This window comes from Trachemys scripta, chromosome 3 (genome assembly GCF_013100865.1).
Source record: "Trachemys scripta elegans isolate TJP31775 chromosome 3, CAS_Tse_1.0, whole genome shotgun sequence".
Taxonomy (NCBI): domain Eukaryota; kingdom Metazoa; phylum Chordata; order Testudines; family Emydidae; genus Trachemys; species Trachemys scripta.
Genome location: NC_048300.1, coordinates 92868164 through 92885858, shown reverse-complemented (window position 1 = coordinate 92885858; position 17695 = coordinate 92868164). Strand labels below are relative to the sequence as shown.

Below are 17695 nucleotides of genomic sequence, written 5' to 3'. Positions count from 1 at the left end.
AATAGTTGTTTATATTCCAAGACATGAGCTACAATGTATGAGATTTTATAATGTGGGTGTTTGCCCAAATGCGATGTTGTGCAACAGACAGAGTGCTGTGCGGCATTTATCTACTATTTCGAATAACAAACTGTTTTGCAATGATGGCTGATGAAAATATGAAAATCATTCAGTAATGAACAGCTATTCAAGTGATTCTTCAGTGTGGGTATAGGTTTGGGAGTCTTTGAGTTCACACTAGGGCTTTTTAAACTTCTTTAAATACACAAACTCTGAGCTTATGATTCTAGAAGCAAAGAACAGTCACTCTTGCTGCCTCAGCTTCAGATTTTGCTGGGCATAGGCTTACATTGATGATATTAATTTGAGTGGATAGTATAGTATAGTAATGTTCCAAAGTACGTAAATGATAAAAAATAAATCCTATGCTTTGAATCATGAAGCTATTACCCTGAATAATTCATCCTCTAGTTCTTATTTATGTGAGGCATTTTTGAAAACAGCCCTCAATTTCACTGCAGAAGTTGTAAGTGAAAGAATGTCACCAGAGGTTGTAAGTATTAGCAACTGTACATGCAAATACCCCTAGCAATAGGAAACTTGTTGCTCAAGCAGTTTTGATGAACTTCTTGAACAGTTTACATTGCAAAATAGCCATTGCACTACGTTATTGACAATAGCTGTCTACTTCAGAAAGAACTCCATCTTGTTGCAGAAAACAATGAACATGGTAGAAAAACAAATAAAGAAATGAGAATGCTGAAATAATAAATAACTTTGACCTTTTTTTTTGGCATCCAGTAATGTCCTTTGATCTTCTCTGACTTGAACAAGCAAACATCTGCCAAGAAAAAGCAACTGTTACTGCATCACTGAGGTCCTATTTGTTCTGCTTGAGAGATGACAATGCATTTTTATCTTTATACAGCAGCATAGAGGCAACCTAGAAAACTTGAAGTAACCATCCAGCAATGCCAGGTTTTTGCTAGCCTGCTTGGTGGCTTGATGATTGGATGAATGTGTTGCTGACTGTTGAAGCATTCTATGGATGATGGTGACAGCCCTTCATGACAACTTATGGTGTTTGGAAAGCACTTGAAGATAGGGGTTTTTGTGTATGCGTGTACTCTTATTTTTTGGTCAAGAACTGAAGTCTTACCATACCCATAACATATGTAGTGAGACTTCATAGTTATAGCGTTTCTGGTGTGTCAGGGTGAGAACCTCGATTTCCTTCAACAATTACAATTTACTAATGCTAATCCTAAACCCCTTGTATTTTCTATTACCAATTGTCTGATAGTTTGACACAAGGATTTTTTTTTACGGGGTAAAGTAATTACTTTTATTAAATGAACACTGCCCCATGATGAAAGTGTGAGATCCTGCCACATTATCAGGTCTGTCTGTATGTGTGACGTAGTAATGCAATGTTTTCTATGTTTTCTTTAATGATATTGTTTTTATTTGTTAGTCTTGTAACTCCTGGACCTACGTTTACATTCGGTAGGTACCCATTGTTGTATATGTGTACAGTACTTGGCACAGTGGGCCCCCAGTTCCTGATTAGGGACTGTAGGTGCTACTCTAGTGCAAGTAATAATTGGAAGGGACATTTTTCTGGCAGGACCTTTTTTGTACCAGCCCCAGTGTGCATAACTGTAGATACATTAAATCAGTTTTAAGACTGAACAGCTTCCCTAAAGTAAGGAGTAAACCTTATGCCTGAGGTACAGAGTTTTGGAGAGTGGTTAGCAAAGAGTGAAATATTACTTCCATGGCTGCCAGTTTTGACTGCTGCAATAGTTGAAGATCAGAGAGTGAGGGAGAGAGTTCAGGCCCTGATCCAGCAGAGCACTTAAACACATATTTAAGTGTAAGCTCCCAGCTAGTCCCATTAAGTCAGTGACCCATACGTAGTAAAGCACAGCCTTATTTAGTTTCTCTTGCAAGTTCTGATTGTACATTATATTAGTCAATACTGTCACTGTTAAATTTTGGAAAATATATATTGTGGTATTAGAAAATTTCTTATAAAGTTGTATGTTTATATCCACCAGTGCCTGCAGCTCTTTACTAGTTTGGAGCTGTCTAATAGCTTCTTGGATTGAATTTAAACTAATGTCATTCTTTTAAATTTGTGGTATGTTTTTTGTTAATTTGGGGAATTGTATCTTCTGCAGGAATTTTTTGATGTCAGCATGACTCCTCTTCAGGAGTGCACATGTGTGTAGAGAATTTTAGGAATATTTTATTAATTGGAGATAGCAATTTATAAATAATGCACTATACTTGAGTTATGTTATAATAGCTTTTTGATGTTGGAATTTATATAAATTGGCCAGCATTTTGCCAGATTTGGTCCCAAATTTGAATAATTTCTGTTTCTTATAAATTTCTATTATTTTTTTTTCAGATAAGGGAATACCCAGTTCCTTTTTAGCAGGAATTACCTGTTACAAGTGGTTAGAGTCAACATTTTAAATGTAGTTTTCATGCTGCTCATTTAATAGCTTTCTTGTTTATTCACTTGTTTTAGGAAATCCCTCTTGATTCAGGAAGTATGTTCTATTGTAATTCCATGCAATTCCGTTGTGTGGAAAATAATTTTAGGGTGTTAATTAAAAAAATATTAGGTTTGTGAAATAATAAACATGACAAAATAGGGATTATCTAAAGTTAAGTAAGAAATGGCCTATGTGATGGCGGTGGTCTCTTAGGTCTTTAGGGCCTGTCCAATGCCCACTGAAAAGACTCCTACTGATTTCAGTGAGCTTTAAATCAAGCACTAAATCACCTATTCAAAAGTAGATAGCAGTGTAATCAGAGATTATTATGAGGCCTATTGCTGAACCTACACATCTCTTGGTAATTTGTTCCAAGTGTCAATCACCTTCTCTGTTAAAAAATTGTGCTTATGTCTAATTTGAATTTGTCTGGCATTAATTTTCAGACATTAGTTCTTGTTATGCCTTTACCTACAAGAATGAAGAGCCATTTTCTCCCTGATAAAATAAACAGATTGGGCTCAATTAGTCTCTTGTTGTAAGGCACTCTTTTCCTGTCTCAAATAATTTTTGTGGTTCTTCTCTGCAACTTTTCTAATTTTTCAGCATCCTTTTTAAGAGGCTGATGCCAGAACTGGACACACTATTCCAGTATTTGTCTCACCAGTGCCATATACAATGGTAAAAATCAAATCCTTACTCCTCACTACTGCCTGTTCACATATCTAAGGATCACATTGGCCCTTTTTACCACAGCATCGCAGCAGGAGCTCATGTTCAATTGTTTTTCCACTATGACCCCTAAATCCTTTTCAGAGTCACTGCTTTCCAGGATACAGTCTTCCATTCTGTAGGCATGGCCTGTATTCTTTGTTCCCAGATGTATGACCTACATTTGGTTGTATTAAATGCAGTAGACCCAGTTTACCAGGCAATACAGATTTCTCTGTATGACTGCCCTTTCTTCATCATTATTTATCACTCTTCCAATCTTTGTGTGATCCACAGATTTTATTAGCAGTGATTTAATATTTACTTCCAGATAACTGTAAAAATATTGAATGGTGTCAAGCCTAAATCTGATCCCAGCAGAAACATTGAAGACGCTCCTATTCAATAATGATTCCCCATTAACAGCTACCTTTTGAGGTCTGTTAGTTAGCAAGTTCTCATTCCATGTAACATGCTTTTTTGATATTATGTAGTGATAGTTTCTTAATCAGAATATTCTGAAATACTAAGTAAAATGCCTTACAAAAGTCTAAGTATATTATAGTTGCGTAGTTACCTTTATCAACCAAATTTATTATCTCATCAAAAATGAAATCAAGTGTGTTTGACGAGATCTATTTTCCATAAAACCAAGTTGATTTGCATTAACTATATTCCTTCCTTTAATTCTTTATTGATTGACTCTTTTCAGCTTTTCTATTACTTTGTCCTGGATTGATGTGAGGTTAGCCAATCTATAATTAACCAGGTCATTCTGTTTGCCCTTTTTGAATATTGGCACCACATTAGCTCTCTTCTAGTCTTCTTGAATTTCCCCAGTATTCCAAGATTTATTAAAAATTAACATCAGTGTGCCAGAAATCTGAACAGCCAATTCTTTTATGGCTGCAGATTATCTCAGCTTGTTGATTTAAAAATGTTTACCCCAGTAGATGCTGTTTAACATCCTCATTTGTTACTAAAGGACTGGAAAATACTTCGTTATCCACATGTGATACAAGCACATCATCCTGCTTCTTTCCAAATACAGAACAGAAATATTTATTGAACACTTCTGCCTTTTCTGCATCATTTTTAACAATTTTACCATCTCCATCTAGTATTGGGTCTAAATCACTATTAAAATTTCTTTTGTTTCTGATATACTAAAAAAAAATTCCTTCGTATGGTCCTTAGCCCTTGCAGCTGTGGAGTTTTCACTGATGACTTTAACTTCCCTTATCAATTTCCTATATTTAATATCTCTTAATTTATCTTGCTTATTATCTACTTCTACTTTAAATGTCTTTATTTGTCAACACCAGGGCTGTCAGCAAAAGAGGAGTGTAGCTGGATTTCATTTATTGAAAGAGAGAATTATGTAATATTTCAGGAGGCCAATCCATTGTCTGATATTTCATAGTAATTTCCACTTTATATGTTGATATCTGTTGAAAATAAATCTAAGTCAGTCTAATCTCAGTTGATTTTTTTAAAGTTCATATACTGTCAATATTGACCTTATTCACATTTAAGAGTTCTGATATTACAGCATCAGTGTCTATAGACGTTTACAATGTAAATAACTTTTAAAAAAAAAGTGCTGCTTTGATGCGATGTGAATGACATACAGAATGTTTATCCTTCACAATTTCCCACCAGTCGTTTGTTCTGATTTCTTTTTAGGTGTGTTTCTTGCAAGTAAGCAATTTCAATTCTCTTTTTAAAAAAATGTCAGAGCGTGTATATACATATATATATATATATAATCATTCTTATTATTTTATTAAAACCAAAAACTAAAAGAAACGTATGTGAAAAGATAATTATTAAGGTTGCAAAGTTCAAGCACTCAAAACTTCGGAATTGCCTAACTTGCCTGTGCAACCTTAGTTCAGCCCCCTTCTTGTGCATATGCATTATGATACAATCTTTAATTACATGATTACAAATTATTTTTTCCACTGGACTTCTGTACAGTATGGATTCTGCCCACGCAGTGAGTAGCTATTCAATATTTTGTTTTTTCATCATTGAACAATGTCTGAACAATGCTATGTTTACTGCACACTATTTAAACCCTGCTGCGAGGACAGAATTATTAATTTCCTTAAGGAATTGTTTATGGTGCTCTCATTATAGTCCAAAATCTCTGTGAGTGTAGTGACTTGGAGTGGTTCCTCCCTGTCAGCATCAGAAAGAGACTGTTCCACCTTGCTACGCCATCTAGCAGCTGAAAGGCAATCAACAGGGAATTAGCATGGTCAGGCTCAGCCCTCTGGGCCGGGCAGAGCAATTGTCAACACTTAGGCTCCCACCCTGCCGGACAGGCAGCACGAAAACAGTCTATGGCCCAGCTTTCTGACTGGGGCAGAGCAAAAGTAGTCTAGGCCATTGTTTTACCTTTCCTGCCGAGTTTCTTTCACTACCCCTTTTGATCTCACTTTATGCATTCAGTCATGGTAGAAATCACACAAATATACTGAGGAGCACAAGACATTTATAAAAAAATAATACAAATGTTTCCTAGTTCTACACACATGCAATTAAAGATTGTATCAAAATCCATAATACAAAGGAGCGGATTAAGATTACATAGGAAATGCTAGAATTAAAGTTGTCTAACTGTTAAGTGCGTAACTGTGCAATTTTAATAATGTTCTTTGAACTTGTTTTTTAAATGTAATTTCCTAGGTTTTTAAACAAGCAAAGTGAAAAAACAGATTCCAATCGGTGGCATCATATTGACACCGAACTGGTTCATCAGCAGGGTTGGAATCTTTAGATCCACTGCACAGACCAATAACTGGAGCATATGGAGTAACTGACAGCAATAATAACAGTGCTTAATTTGTGCCATGGCTTGCCGGGGCTGAGCCCCGGCATCTCTAAGCTTGGCAGTTCATAGCCCCGGCTGCGTCAGTTATGAAAGTGAAAAAAATTGCTTGAACCTCAGCATCTCATTCATTACAAATTAAGCACCAAATTATAGGTCATAGTCATCTGTGGGAAACAGCATTATAGGGGGATGAAACACACTTTGTCAGTAGCTTTCACAGACATTTGCAGACAGCAGAAAAATAGTGAGATTCGGGACTCTTGGGTTTCATTCGAGGCCCTGGACGGGTGTGTGCTCTAGTGGGTGCAGACTCTTGTCTATTCCCACCAAGTGTGACTCCTTCTGCCCCATCCTCTCCAACCTCTCCTAGTCCCAATTCTGTCTTTTCCCTACTCCAACTCCTTGTCCCTGTTCCATTCCCAACTCCACAGACTTCTCATCACAGTCCCAGTCTCCTTGCTTAGCCAATCCTAGTGTCCTTCTCAGGGCTTATTGTCTGAATCCCAATCTCCTCCCCAACTCCCAATCTCTCCCACTCCCCAACCCACTCTTGGTCTCCTTGACCAGCCAGTCCCATTTCCCCCATCCCAGCTCCTCATCCAATCTGTCTCTCCCCTTTCCCTTCCATCCAGACTCCCTTCCTACACTCCTAATCCAATCTGTCTCCCCCCACCCCTAGACTCCTCACTAGCTCTTCGAAACAGTCTTTCTGCCCAGGCAGTTCAATTTCTGTCTATGCACCTCAGCTCTATGTCAGGTCTATCTCTTCTCCCACCTCTGGGCCAGTCTTACAGGTAGTCAAGGGGGGTGGCGTGGTCAAGAGGCAAGGAGTGGTGCGGGCCTGGGATGTGAGACTGCAGAAAGGAGCTCGGGGCAATGGGCGGGGGAGGCTTCAGGGCCCAGTGGGGAGCCCAGGGAGGCAGCATTTGCTATGTGGGATAGGTGGGGAGCCTGGGGTGGCAGCAGGTGTTAGGGGTGATGGGGAGGCAATGGGGACCCAGGGGTTCCAAAAAAATAAGTTCACTCAGGGCGTCATTCTTTCTAAGGCCATTCCTGGCCTGCTCCAGTTGCCCCCACTGGGCCCTAGGCCCAGCCTCCCTGTCCAGCCAATCCCAGTCTCCCCCCAGGTCTCAATCTCCTTGCTCAATCAATCCTAGTATTCCCCTCCAACTCCCAGTTTCACCACACTACTTATCCTAATCTACTCCTTTCCCTTGCCACTGGTCAGGCTTTTGTGCCCTTGGCATTTGAATCAGGAGCCTTCCGCCTCCACACTGTCTGAGTTTAGCAGGGGTGCACTGAGGGCACAGGAGAGACAGGCTCCCTGTTCTTAATTCCAGTGCTCTGCCCTATCCCAGCCCAAAACCGCTGGGAGCAGAAATTATAGGTAAAGTCCTGAAGTCCCAAGCTTGAACATGCTCAGTCCGTCTGTGGTGATGGCAAATAAGCAGTCCAGGAGCTCTGAGGGGATGCAGCATGCTCACGTGCTCTATGGGGATGGTGAATGTGCAATCTGGTTATCACTAGCGGTTGTGGGAAGCTTGAGCATGCTCAATGAGTATAGAACCTTCATAGATTTAAACTTTTGAAGAAGTCTCTACTGAACAAGTGTGAATTGTGATTATTTTCAAAGGCACTTGGCCAAATTTGGGTGGATTTTCGTGGGAGTGACAAAAGGCTCATCCCTGACACAAAGGTCTGTGAGTCTTCCATGTAATTTTTGTTTGGGTTCTAAATGCCCTGGATGTTCCAAGTGCAGAACTTAAGATCACTCCCACCCTGTAATATTTTGAATATAATAAAAGTAACATGGTACCATGATAAGTGCTAAAAACATTGTATACAATAGGCTGCCATCTACTATAGAAGTATCAGGATTCTCCGAAAACTATCGTGTTTAAAATAATAAAAATTAGGCAGCTTAATCTCTAATATATATATATATATGTTGACTTTAAAAATTATTTTAAAATAATTGTTCCCATATTCTCTATTTTTGTTTGGGCTGCTTGGTCAGATTTTTTTTTTCATGAAAAATTAAACCATCATCTTTAATTCTGTAAACCAATCCAAAATTTGTGTAAAACTAGCGATCTTAAGACCAAGCCTTTTGGCACCATCTGTATTTGTAGTATGTTACTGGGAAACTGCAGATTACATATGCCCCCCCATATCAGCATATGAACATACAAACATTATAAGCCCTGCATAATATATTGAAGAGCTTATCTCTTTGCTGATGGTGTAAGCCAGGGGTAGGCAACCTGCGGCACGCAAGCTGATTTTAAGTGGCACTCACACTGCCCGGGTCCTGGCAACCGGTCTGGGAGGCTCTGCATTTTAATTTAATTTAAAATGAAGTGTCTTAAATATTTTTAAAGCCTTATTTACTTTACATACAACAATAGTTTAGTTATATATTATAGACTTAGAGAAAGAGACCTTCTAAAAATGTTAAAATATATTACTGGCACGCGAAACATTAAATTAGAGTGAATAAATGAAGACTCAGCACACCACTTCTGAAAGGTTGCCGACCCCTGGTGTAAGCAGACCCTGAGCATACTTCAGGGCTTCATCTAGTGATGTGAAGGTTTTATGTTCTTTTCCCGTGAAGATTTATAAAACAGATAGATGGTGCTGTATCTCTAGCCATCTAGCTTGAGGAGCTTCCTCACTGCTCTAAGGGCTGCATGATTTCTCTGCAATGCAACGGAAGAATCTTGGGAAAACATGGTGTTCTTGCTGTTATATGCAACAGATTCTTCTTTAATTGCAGCATCTAAAACAATTTCTCTCTTAATAGTTGTGGGAACCAGACTAATAAAATTTATGGTCTTTCATGATCAGCAGACTTAAGGGCAAATGTGCAGTGTACTCCTTCAATTCTGAATGTGCCATATTTTGTTGGAATTCCTAATAAAATTGAAAATCAGGATTAAAAAAAAAATAGGATTCCTTGAAGATACTGCCTGAACCTATAATCTGAATATTTTTCATATAACTACTGTTTTCACTTTCATCTTGTACCTCAAGCTGTTGTAGTTTTCCAGGGACAGAAATACAGCTGGCTGAAACTTGAGATTTCTGTTCACATGAAATATTTTGAAATGTGGAAATTTCGCATGAACTGAAAATTTAAAAAAAAATAGTTTTGGAAATAAGGACACAGTGTTTCTGAAAGGAAATATGCTCCGTGGGATCATGGCAGCTGCTGACTGAAACTGAAATTCTTGTAGGCACCAGGGCAGCCCGGCAGCATGGACTACTCTGCTCTGGGGACTCCTGAGTTTCCAGACTTCCAGGGTTGCTGGCTCCCTGGGCTGTCCTGGAGTTGTGAGCCCTGGAAACCCATCTCAGAATGCTCCGGACTCGCACCTCTGCAGCAGTGAGCCAGGAAGTCCTAATAGCCTTGTGAGCCCTAGCTTGAATTGGGGTTCAGGCTTTCCAGGCTCCCAGCTCCATGGCAGGGAGCACTGGCATGGTGGCACTACCCTGGAGTCAGACCCTGTAAAGTCTGGGCTCCCTAATCCTGGGGCAGTCCATATGATGGGTCTGCCTCTGAGCTGTGGACCCTGGAATCCTGGGCTTCCCAGCAGCCATCAGGCAAGCAAGCAGGGAACCAAGCAAGTTTGTTGAATCTAGCTTATTTTCACAAGACATTTTGGGTTTGACAAATTGGCATTTTTGTTGGAAATGACCAGCTCTAGCTGGGAGTCTGTCTTCATGTTCACGCTGTTGGTTTTCCCCCCATAAGCATACCTTGCTGCTCTACCACTCCCTGATGCTCAGACAGGTCTTTTCATTTAGTAGAAAACTTCTCCAGGGTAGAATGCAAAGAGGATTGGACACCCTGAAACTTCATTTCCAATATTATGGTAGAATTCTGTCATTTCTTCCACAATTTTGGCTTCCATTGTATCTTTTTTCCCCATCTTCTGTTGCTTGTGCTAATTCCCAGAAATGGGCCAATGTTTCTGCTATTGTAAAATTCTAATTTGGTTCAGTGTCTTCTTTTTTGCTGGTGAGTTTATTGGATCAGTGGGGAAAAGGAGCCAAAACTTAGTGTGAATGCAGCTGTTGGTCACATGATGCAGATCTGACTATTTGAAACTAGGTTTTCACCAAAGGAATCAGCAGAACTGTAGGAACTACAAGCCAACTGGTTGCATCAGTGCCCTGAAATGAATAGGGAATGCCTATCAATATAAGAAAAATAATCTACGTTCTCAAGCTGAGAGATCCATGAATTGTAAACAATGTTCATTTAACCATAGAATTATGATTCAGTTAGTGCACTATATAGGTTTTATTAAGTGCAGTTCCAAGTGCAGCTTTGAAGTGTCCCAAAATAGCAGTATTTAGTTTGGGATATTAAAAGTACAGCAGAAGATTTAGCCACATATTATCCAATAACATTAATAAAATACATATATCTAGCTCTTGTAGACTGCTTTCAGAATCTCAGTGTTAAAGAACGAAGACTCGTCGCGGCACCTCCTGCTGGTCATCTGGGAATTAGCTCTTTCCAGTGCTCAGAGTGCCTCCTGGTGGCCGGTGTCTTGTCTGCCTCAGGCCCCCAGGTCCCTCCTGAACCCCAGTGCCCCTTACCCTGGGGTTCTTTCCCCCCCGGTAGTCCCCACACTCTGGGTCTCCCCTCCAAGGGGAACCCCCAACCCTCTACACCCACCTTGCCTCAGTGGCTATTGCCAGTCATCATCTAGCCCCCTTTCGCTGGGGCAAACAGCAGTCTGTAATAGCCACTCATCATTGGCAAGGGGGTCAGACCAGCTGCCTCTGCCTATCCCCAGGCTGCACCTCTGCAGCCCCAGTACCTCTTTAGGCCTTTAACAAGGCCTCAGCCTGGGGAGTTGCCAGGCTGGAGCTCCCCAGCTCCTCTTGCCCTTGCCCTTCCTCTGCTCTGCTTCTAGTACCCTGTGCTCCCAGGCAGTTAAGCCCTTCTCACTCCAGCCCTGAAGTGAGACTCCCAGCTCCTCCCTTAGCCCTTCTTATAGGGCCAGCTGTGGCCTAATTCGGCAAAGCCCCAGCTGTGGCTGCTTCCCCAAGCAGCCTAGCTTTTTCTATCGGAGCGGGTAACTGCCCTGCTACACTCAGACATAGGCTTTTTGTCTCTATCACCATGAAGGTCGGTGTGTGTGTGTGTGTGTGTGTGTGCGTGCACAGATAGTTTCTGCTTTGGTTTTTTTGTCGTGTGCTTGGCACACCTCAATTGCAGAGACCTGGCCCTTCCTTCACAATGTCCCTCTGTTGCCTTTGCCTCTTTCCTTACTTTCTTCATCCCTTTTTGGTCATAGGCATATTTGGAGATGGATCAAAGCCAGAACTATTTTTATCTGCACACTTCTAAACTTTGGGAATTTAGATAAAATCCAATCCACCCCTCACTGAGGTTCTGTAAATCTCATCCGCTGAAGTTTTGTAAAACCAAATTCTCTCCAGATTTTACAAGAGAGAGTGACCCAGTCTTGTCTTGTTAATATATGCTGTGTACATGCCAAGGGCACAACTGGAATTTTCCTAAGGAGGGGGCCCAGAGCTCTCATTCCCCTGCCTTGCACCCAGCCCCAAGCTCTCTCGCCTGCTGCTCCCTTATACCCGTCCCGAGCTCACTCTCACTGCCTTTGCACTGAGACCCGTGCTCGCTCTCCTGAACCTAGCTCCACACAGACTCCCTTCCTGCTGCCCCACACCAATCCCTGGGCTTTCCCCCAGGCATTACCCCACACCCAGTTTCAAACTCTCCCCTCTGCACTCACCCCCATGGTCTCTCCTCTCCACATGCAGCCACATGCTCTTCCCTTGATCGTGCCCCACACCCAGCTCTGAGCTCCCCTGCCCTCCGCACCACACCCAATGCTAAGCTGTTTCCCCAGAGAGGCAGTCAGGCTGAATTGCACCAGGGTCCAGGCTGTTCTGGGAGCCCTAAGTCCCATCCTCCTTCTGCATCTCCACTTCCCCTGAAAGCATCAAAGCCAAGATCCAGTTCTCCCATTCTCCTAGGGACTGGGAGTTTCCGGGACCCCCTGTTCTGCTTGTCCCCGAGTGCCCCTGGGTGCCGAAGGACTGCACACATGGGAGACCAAGCAGATGCAGGGGTCACAACACTACTCAAATTTGGCCTAGCTGCCCCTCCATCATTGCCCAAGCTGCAACTTCAAAGCACTATCTATACAGCTATTTTTAGAGTGCCAGCACGAGCCTGCTAATCAGTCTGTCAACCTGGGCTGAGAAGCTCATTCTTGCTCTCGCCAAAAAGCTGTGTAGACATATCGCAAGATGTTTGTTAGCTTGGCTGGAATTGAATATAAGCACTCTCTCTGAAACCAATGGATCTGCCATTGACTGGGTATTTTTAAAGTACTTTTGACCAATGTGTGGAGAGAAGGCGTTGCAACACGTGCCTGGGGTAAATTTTGCGGTTTAGTTAATGTACATATCTTTTAAAGTGCACAGCAAACGAGGCAGGTTTTACTTTCCAAGATATGATGTAAACTTAAGCAAATGACTAATTTTTCAGTTAATTTTCTGTAAAGCACTTTGGGATCTACCTATGAACAAGTGCCAAATATTATTATCAGGCATATTTCACAGACGGACTTGTGTGTAATGGAATAAGCCCCCTGACCTCTAAGCATAAAGACCTGGTTTTAAACTCTGGGTCTCACATTCATTTATTATGTAAACTTGTGCAGAACATTTAGCCCCATCTGTAAATTGCTTTGAGATTTATAGAAGAAAGTAAAAGTGAAAAATATTATGGTTTATCAAAGACTTTAACTAGTTTGTAAATTATGTGCTGATGCCTATTCTTGCTCCAAACTAAGTCTATACACTATGCAGAGTCAAAAATTCACCCCCTTCTTTGCATTTGGCTTTATTAATAAAGAATATCATAAAATTCACCTAGAGCCTTCTCTCCAGGCTTGGCTGTGTTCTAGAACTCCTACCACAGGACTGCTCAGCTCACTCTCTAGATCCTCTCTTTGGAGAGCCACTCCCACCTTCCTTATATGTAAGTGGGGGTAGCAAGCCATCTGAGATAGTGAGTCAGCAGAGCCCACTTAACCCTTTTGCATCAGGATCAGCATCTGCTGACTAGGTTGGGTAATTCAGGCAAACACCGACAACCTATTACAGTTTAGCTTAAGGGTCTATTTTAGCAGCCATTCTGCATCAATTGCATAGGATACTGGGCCAATGTAAATGCAGATCCCATGTTTCCATCCCTCTGATGGGTCCTGCCTACCCTCCTTGCAGCCATCCACACTGGCCTATGTGGAACTGGTGCAGAGACCCTGAGTTAAGGTGATATAGGAAAGGAATCAAGGTTCCTACACCATGGTTTGTACTTACTGTACCACACAGAGGGTTCTAATGCCATCTAGAAAATAGTTGTACATGGGTAAATTCAATTAAAAAAAAACTGTATTAAAAGAACATTAAGGTTGCAAACTGAAATACTTAAAAGTCAGGAAGTGGTAAAGTTAAATTTGTGTGCTTAACCTTAAATCTGCTCTCTTCTGTATATGCATTATAATGTAGTATATTATTACATAATGATATAATAGATCAAACAACATTTTAAATAAAGCCCTAGATTCCTTCTTGCAGCACGTTGTAAAAATAAATGCTACCCTTCCTCTGGGATACTGTCACATTGTTTCTCAGATTATACAATATAATACCATAGTATGTTAGACAGTATTGTGTTTTAAATATTAGAGATTCACCAAGTGACTCTGTAGGCAGTAGCCTACCTTAAACTGGTAATTGCCCTTCATTATAGCCTGTGGAGCACAGCTACTGGCTCTTATCTTCAGGAAGATGTTGAGAGCTGTGCTTGCTTGCTCTTTCGCGAGCCCTTGCAAATACACACACATACGCGTACACACGCACTTTCTCTCTCTCACTCCCTCCAATACACATGCATTTACACACTTCGGCATATTTTTAGAATATCTCTTGGAAGACTCTCGCTGTTCTGCTGGGTATGATTGTCTGATGTTTTTCTTACCAGGTACTTGTATAGTTCAGCCTTATTTAAACACTGTTATCTCTTTGATCAAAGTCTATAACCTGAAATTTGAGCTGGAAAAGAAGGGTGGGGGGAAATCTATCAAGTACATATATATTTAAACGTCTGCTGCTGTCTCTGTATGTATGCAGTGATTAAAATGTATTTACTTCAGTGAAATCTTGCAAGTGCAGATTAATCATTGGCTTTTTTAGCAAAAGCTCTAAAAATGTAATATTATGATTCAATTATTGTCTATTGAATTAAACAATTTATAGTAAAGTTGTTTTGAAACTATTTTAAGTTGAAGACAAAAAAATAAATTTCTCGGTGGATTCTTTTTAAACCTCCATCTCACTTGATGATCAGAATTTCCAAATGCTGGGCTGAATGAATGTAGAATTATTTTAGTATGGCTTGGATTTACGTTAATAACTAAATCATGTTATCTAGAGCCTTGTATGCGTCTGTTGGGGGTTGGCACTAACCTAACTGTGCCAGCTGAACCGTAGACCATTATAGCATTGCTATAGAACTTGAAACAATTTTCGGAGGTTTTCATTAGGCTGATGCAAGACAAGTAGCTTCTGCAAAATTCAAATAATATGGGAATAAGTTGCAAGATGAAACTTGCTTGCCACACCTTTCCTCTACAATTCTGTTTTCTCTTGCTGAGTTTTAAATATAGTTTTAAGGGGGACATTTCAATTTATTGTAAAGTTGGTCCCTTTGGATTATTTTGATTTCCCAAACTCTGATCTCTAATTTGAAGTGTGCCAGATATTTGTCAATGGACAAGGAGGAAGAACATCCTCCTGCTGGATTTATTAATATTCAGTTCATATTTCACATAATTAACATGAATTTTGTCTAACTGTCTTGGGTTTTACATGATGGTCTGAAAGACGTCTTGTTTCACGTTTAAGTTTATATTGCTCTGATTTTACATGCTGAACAAGAAGCAGGCAGAAATGTATAGAAGAATTTAACTAAAGGTTTCCCCTGCCTTTTCATGTTACTTTTTACACTTCAATTAAATACCAGGAATCATTATAATTGAGCACATTTATATATGACTTTTCTCCTACATAGATAGAATACATCCATTGATTTCTGTTAAATACAGTTTTACTGACTGGCTGGCTGCACAAACACAAACACACACACACATACTCTGCTCTGCCATATCTCAGTTACAGCGTAGTCCTCCCCAGGGTCATTACAATGTACACATTACATATTTCTAGCAAACATGAAAATGAATCAAACAGGAGTAGAGATAAACAGAGATAGATTGGAGCCTGGCGGGGGCATAAAAAGGAGTAAGCTGACTGACCACTGGACTAGTCTTCCTAGTTTGGTATAAGCACTGTTTTCCCTTAGCCACCCTAGAGCCGCAGGACCCCACGAAGTGAAAAATTAAACAGCTAATAGGAGTAAAGTTTAGTGGAACAATTATTTGGTATCACTCCAAAACTAATTGTTTCCGAAGAGATGTTTAAACCAATGTCAGTGCAAGGCAAGAGTTCTTGGCCTATGGCCAGCACCTTTGTAATGCATATTAGCTCAGATGAGGAGTACTTAAATGTTAGAGAGAGGGAGACAGGGAGAGAGAAAGAGAGTGTTTTCTCACAGCTCATGCTGCATTGGATTGTATTCTCCTCCTTGTTGAGACCAGCTGAATACCTGTGCAGTGCTTCCTTAACATGATTTTTGCCAAGGCTGACACCAGGTTCTGCTCTTTTTTCAGGTGGACTATCAGCTGTTGATCCCTCTGCTGACAGTAAAAAAAGACATGCCAATTGCTCGCTGCCATTAACAATGACCATGACCCTTCATACCAAAACCTCTGGAGTTGCCCTGCTGCACCAGATTCAAGGCACTGAACTGGAGACTTTGAGCAGACCTCAGCTGAAGATTCCCCTGGATCGGTCACTCAGTGAGATGTATGTAGAGAGCAACAAGACAGGGGTTTTTAACTACCCAGAAGGCACCACTTATGACTTTGCCACTGCCGCTCCGGTGTACAGCTCTACTAGCCTCAGTTATGCCCCTGCTTCTGAATCATTTGGGTCCAGCAGTCTGGGAGGGTTTCATTCGCTGAACAATGTCCCTCCAAGCCCTGTGGTATTCTTACAAACTGCGCCACAGCTCTCACCCTTCATCCATCACCACAGCCAACAGGTACCCTACTACCTTGAAAATGATCAAAGCAGCTTTGGGATGAGAGAAGCTGGCCCTCCAGCCTTCTACAGGTAAATCTTACCTTTGATTTATTTTAACAGGATATGTAAAGTAGGATGTAGAGAAGCATGCAGAATTATCTCTGTATAAAAGGCCATGTAGTCTGATCAATTGAGTCACCAGCGAATAATTAGACTGTAAATGATAGCGTGGAGTAAACAAAACAGCTGTTGTGACTGTTGAGTAATTGTTGCTGTAAATGTTAGAAAGTGTACGTATATGAAAAATAAGCATAAAAAAAGATAATGAACATAAATGTGACCTAGGAAAAACAAGCCTAAAATAATAATCTGCAAAAGTATGGAAAACAAGAACAAAAACTACATTAAATAAAAATGAGAGTCTGAAATACACTAGAAGGGATTTCTCCACCACCTTTGGTTAACTTCAGACCTGGTGTAAGTGATAGTTTGAGTCTGTAGCAAGAGGCTCTTTCCTCTGACTGCCTGTAGAATGCTATGGGTGGCTTATACGAGAAGCTGTTCAGAAACTCAGTGTCCTTCTTAGCAAAACTGTTGTAGTCGACTTAATGGCAAACAGCATTTCAATCATACAGAGCCTTTAGGAGTGGCAATAAATGCCTCATACCTGAAATGCATATTTGGTTGGAGAGAGATAAAGAGATATTGTTTCCCTAAGCTAGCACATTTTATTAAAAGACAGGGTATTTTTACTTTCTTTTCTCTATAGCGTCTTGTGTTTCTTAGTGGAACACTTCTATAAAAATGTTCTATGGGGGAGTATTAGCATTAATATTTTTGCAGTTGTAGATGCATTTCAGTACTTTTTTTTGGATTAGGTGGTGGAATGTGGCTGCAGACAATTTTTAGATGGCATAGAATATATAAAACATCTCTAAGAGATGCCCAGGTTTTTATCAGCTCTCCTTCCTTATTCTTAATTTAAAAATAAAATACCCCAGCCGCAAAATAAATAAATAAATAAATCTCCACGACAAAATGAAAATGTATTTCTTCCTTGGGAAAATACCAGGAATGCAATGACCCTATATCCACTCTCTTCCGAATTTTAATATTTGGTAGCAAAATTTTGCAGGATATTGTGCTGGGTTATGTTAAAGGCGATTTCCCCCCTTCTTAATCTGTGTCTCTGTTTCAGTTATCTGGGAGGTCTGAGCAACAAACTGCAGTTTAGGAAAAATTACTGTGTGTAATATTTAAGGCCAGCTTCTTGCACCCTAACTCTATTGAACAGTAAAATAATACTCAGTATGAGTAAGAATCAGGCCACAAATCAGAGAGGAAGATTGAAGTTTTGAAAAGGATTTGTGTATCAGATGGAACCGGAAGCAGCACCTTTTAAAAAAAATCATAGCGTGGGATTACAATAAACTTGCTA

At 40.5% G+C, this 17695-nt stretch overlaps 1 protein-coding gene across 10 annotated transcripts in view; it reads left to right on the top strand.

The window, feature by feature from the left end:
* Window positions 1-17695, top strand: part of ESR1 (estrogen receptor 1) — a 287989-nt gene that overhangs the window by 82911 nt on the left and 187383 nt on the right. For 9 of the 10 annotated variants that reach the window (XM_034765395.1, XM_034765393.1, XM_034765387.1 and 6 more), the window contains one exon: window positions 15843-16347. In XM_034765395.1, the coding sequence (XP_034621286.1) occupies window positions 15914-16347 (434 nt within the window). In that variant the 5' untranslated portion in view covers window positions 15843-15913. Of the gene's footprint in view, window positions 1-13904; window positions 14096-15842; window positions 16348-17695 lie in introns of those variants that run through there. The other variant, XM_034765386.1, reaches the window with a different exon arrangement.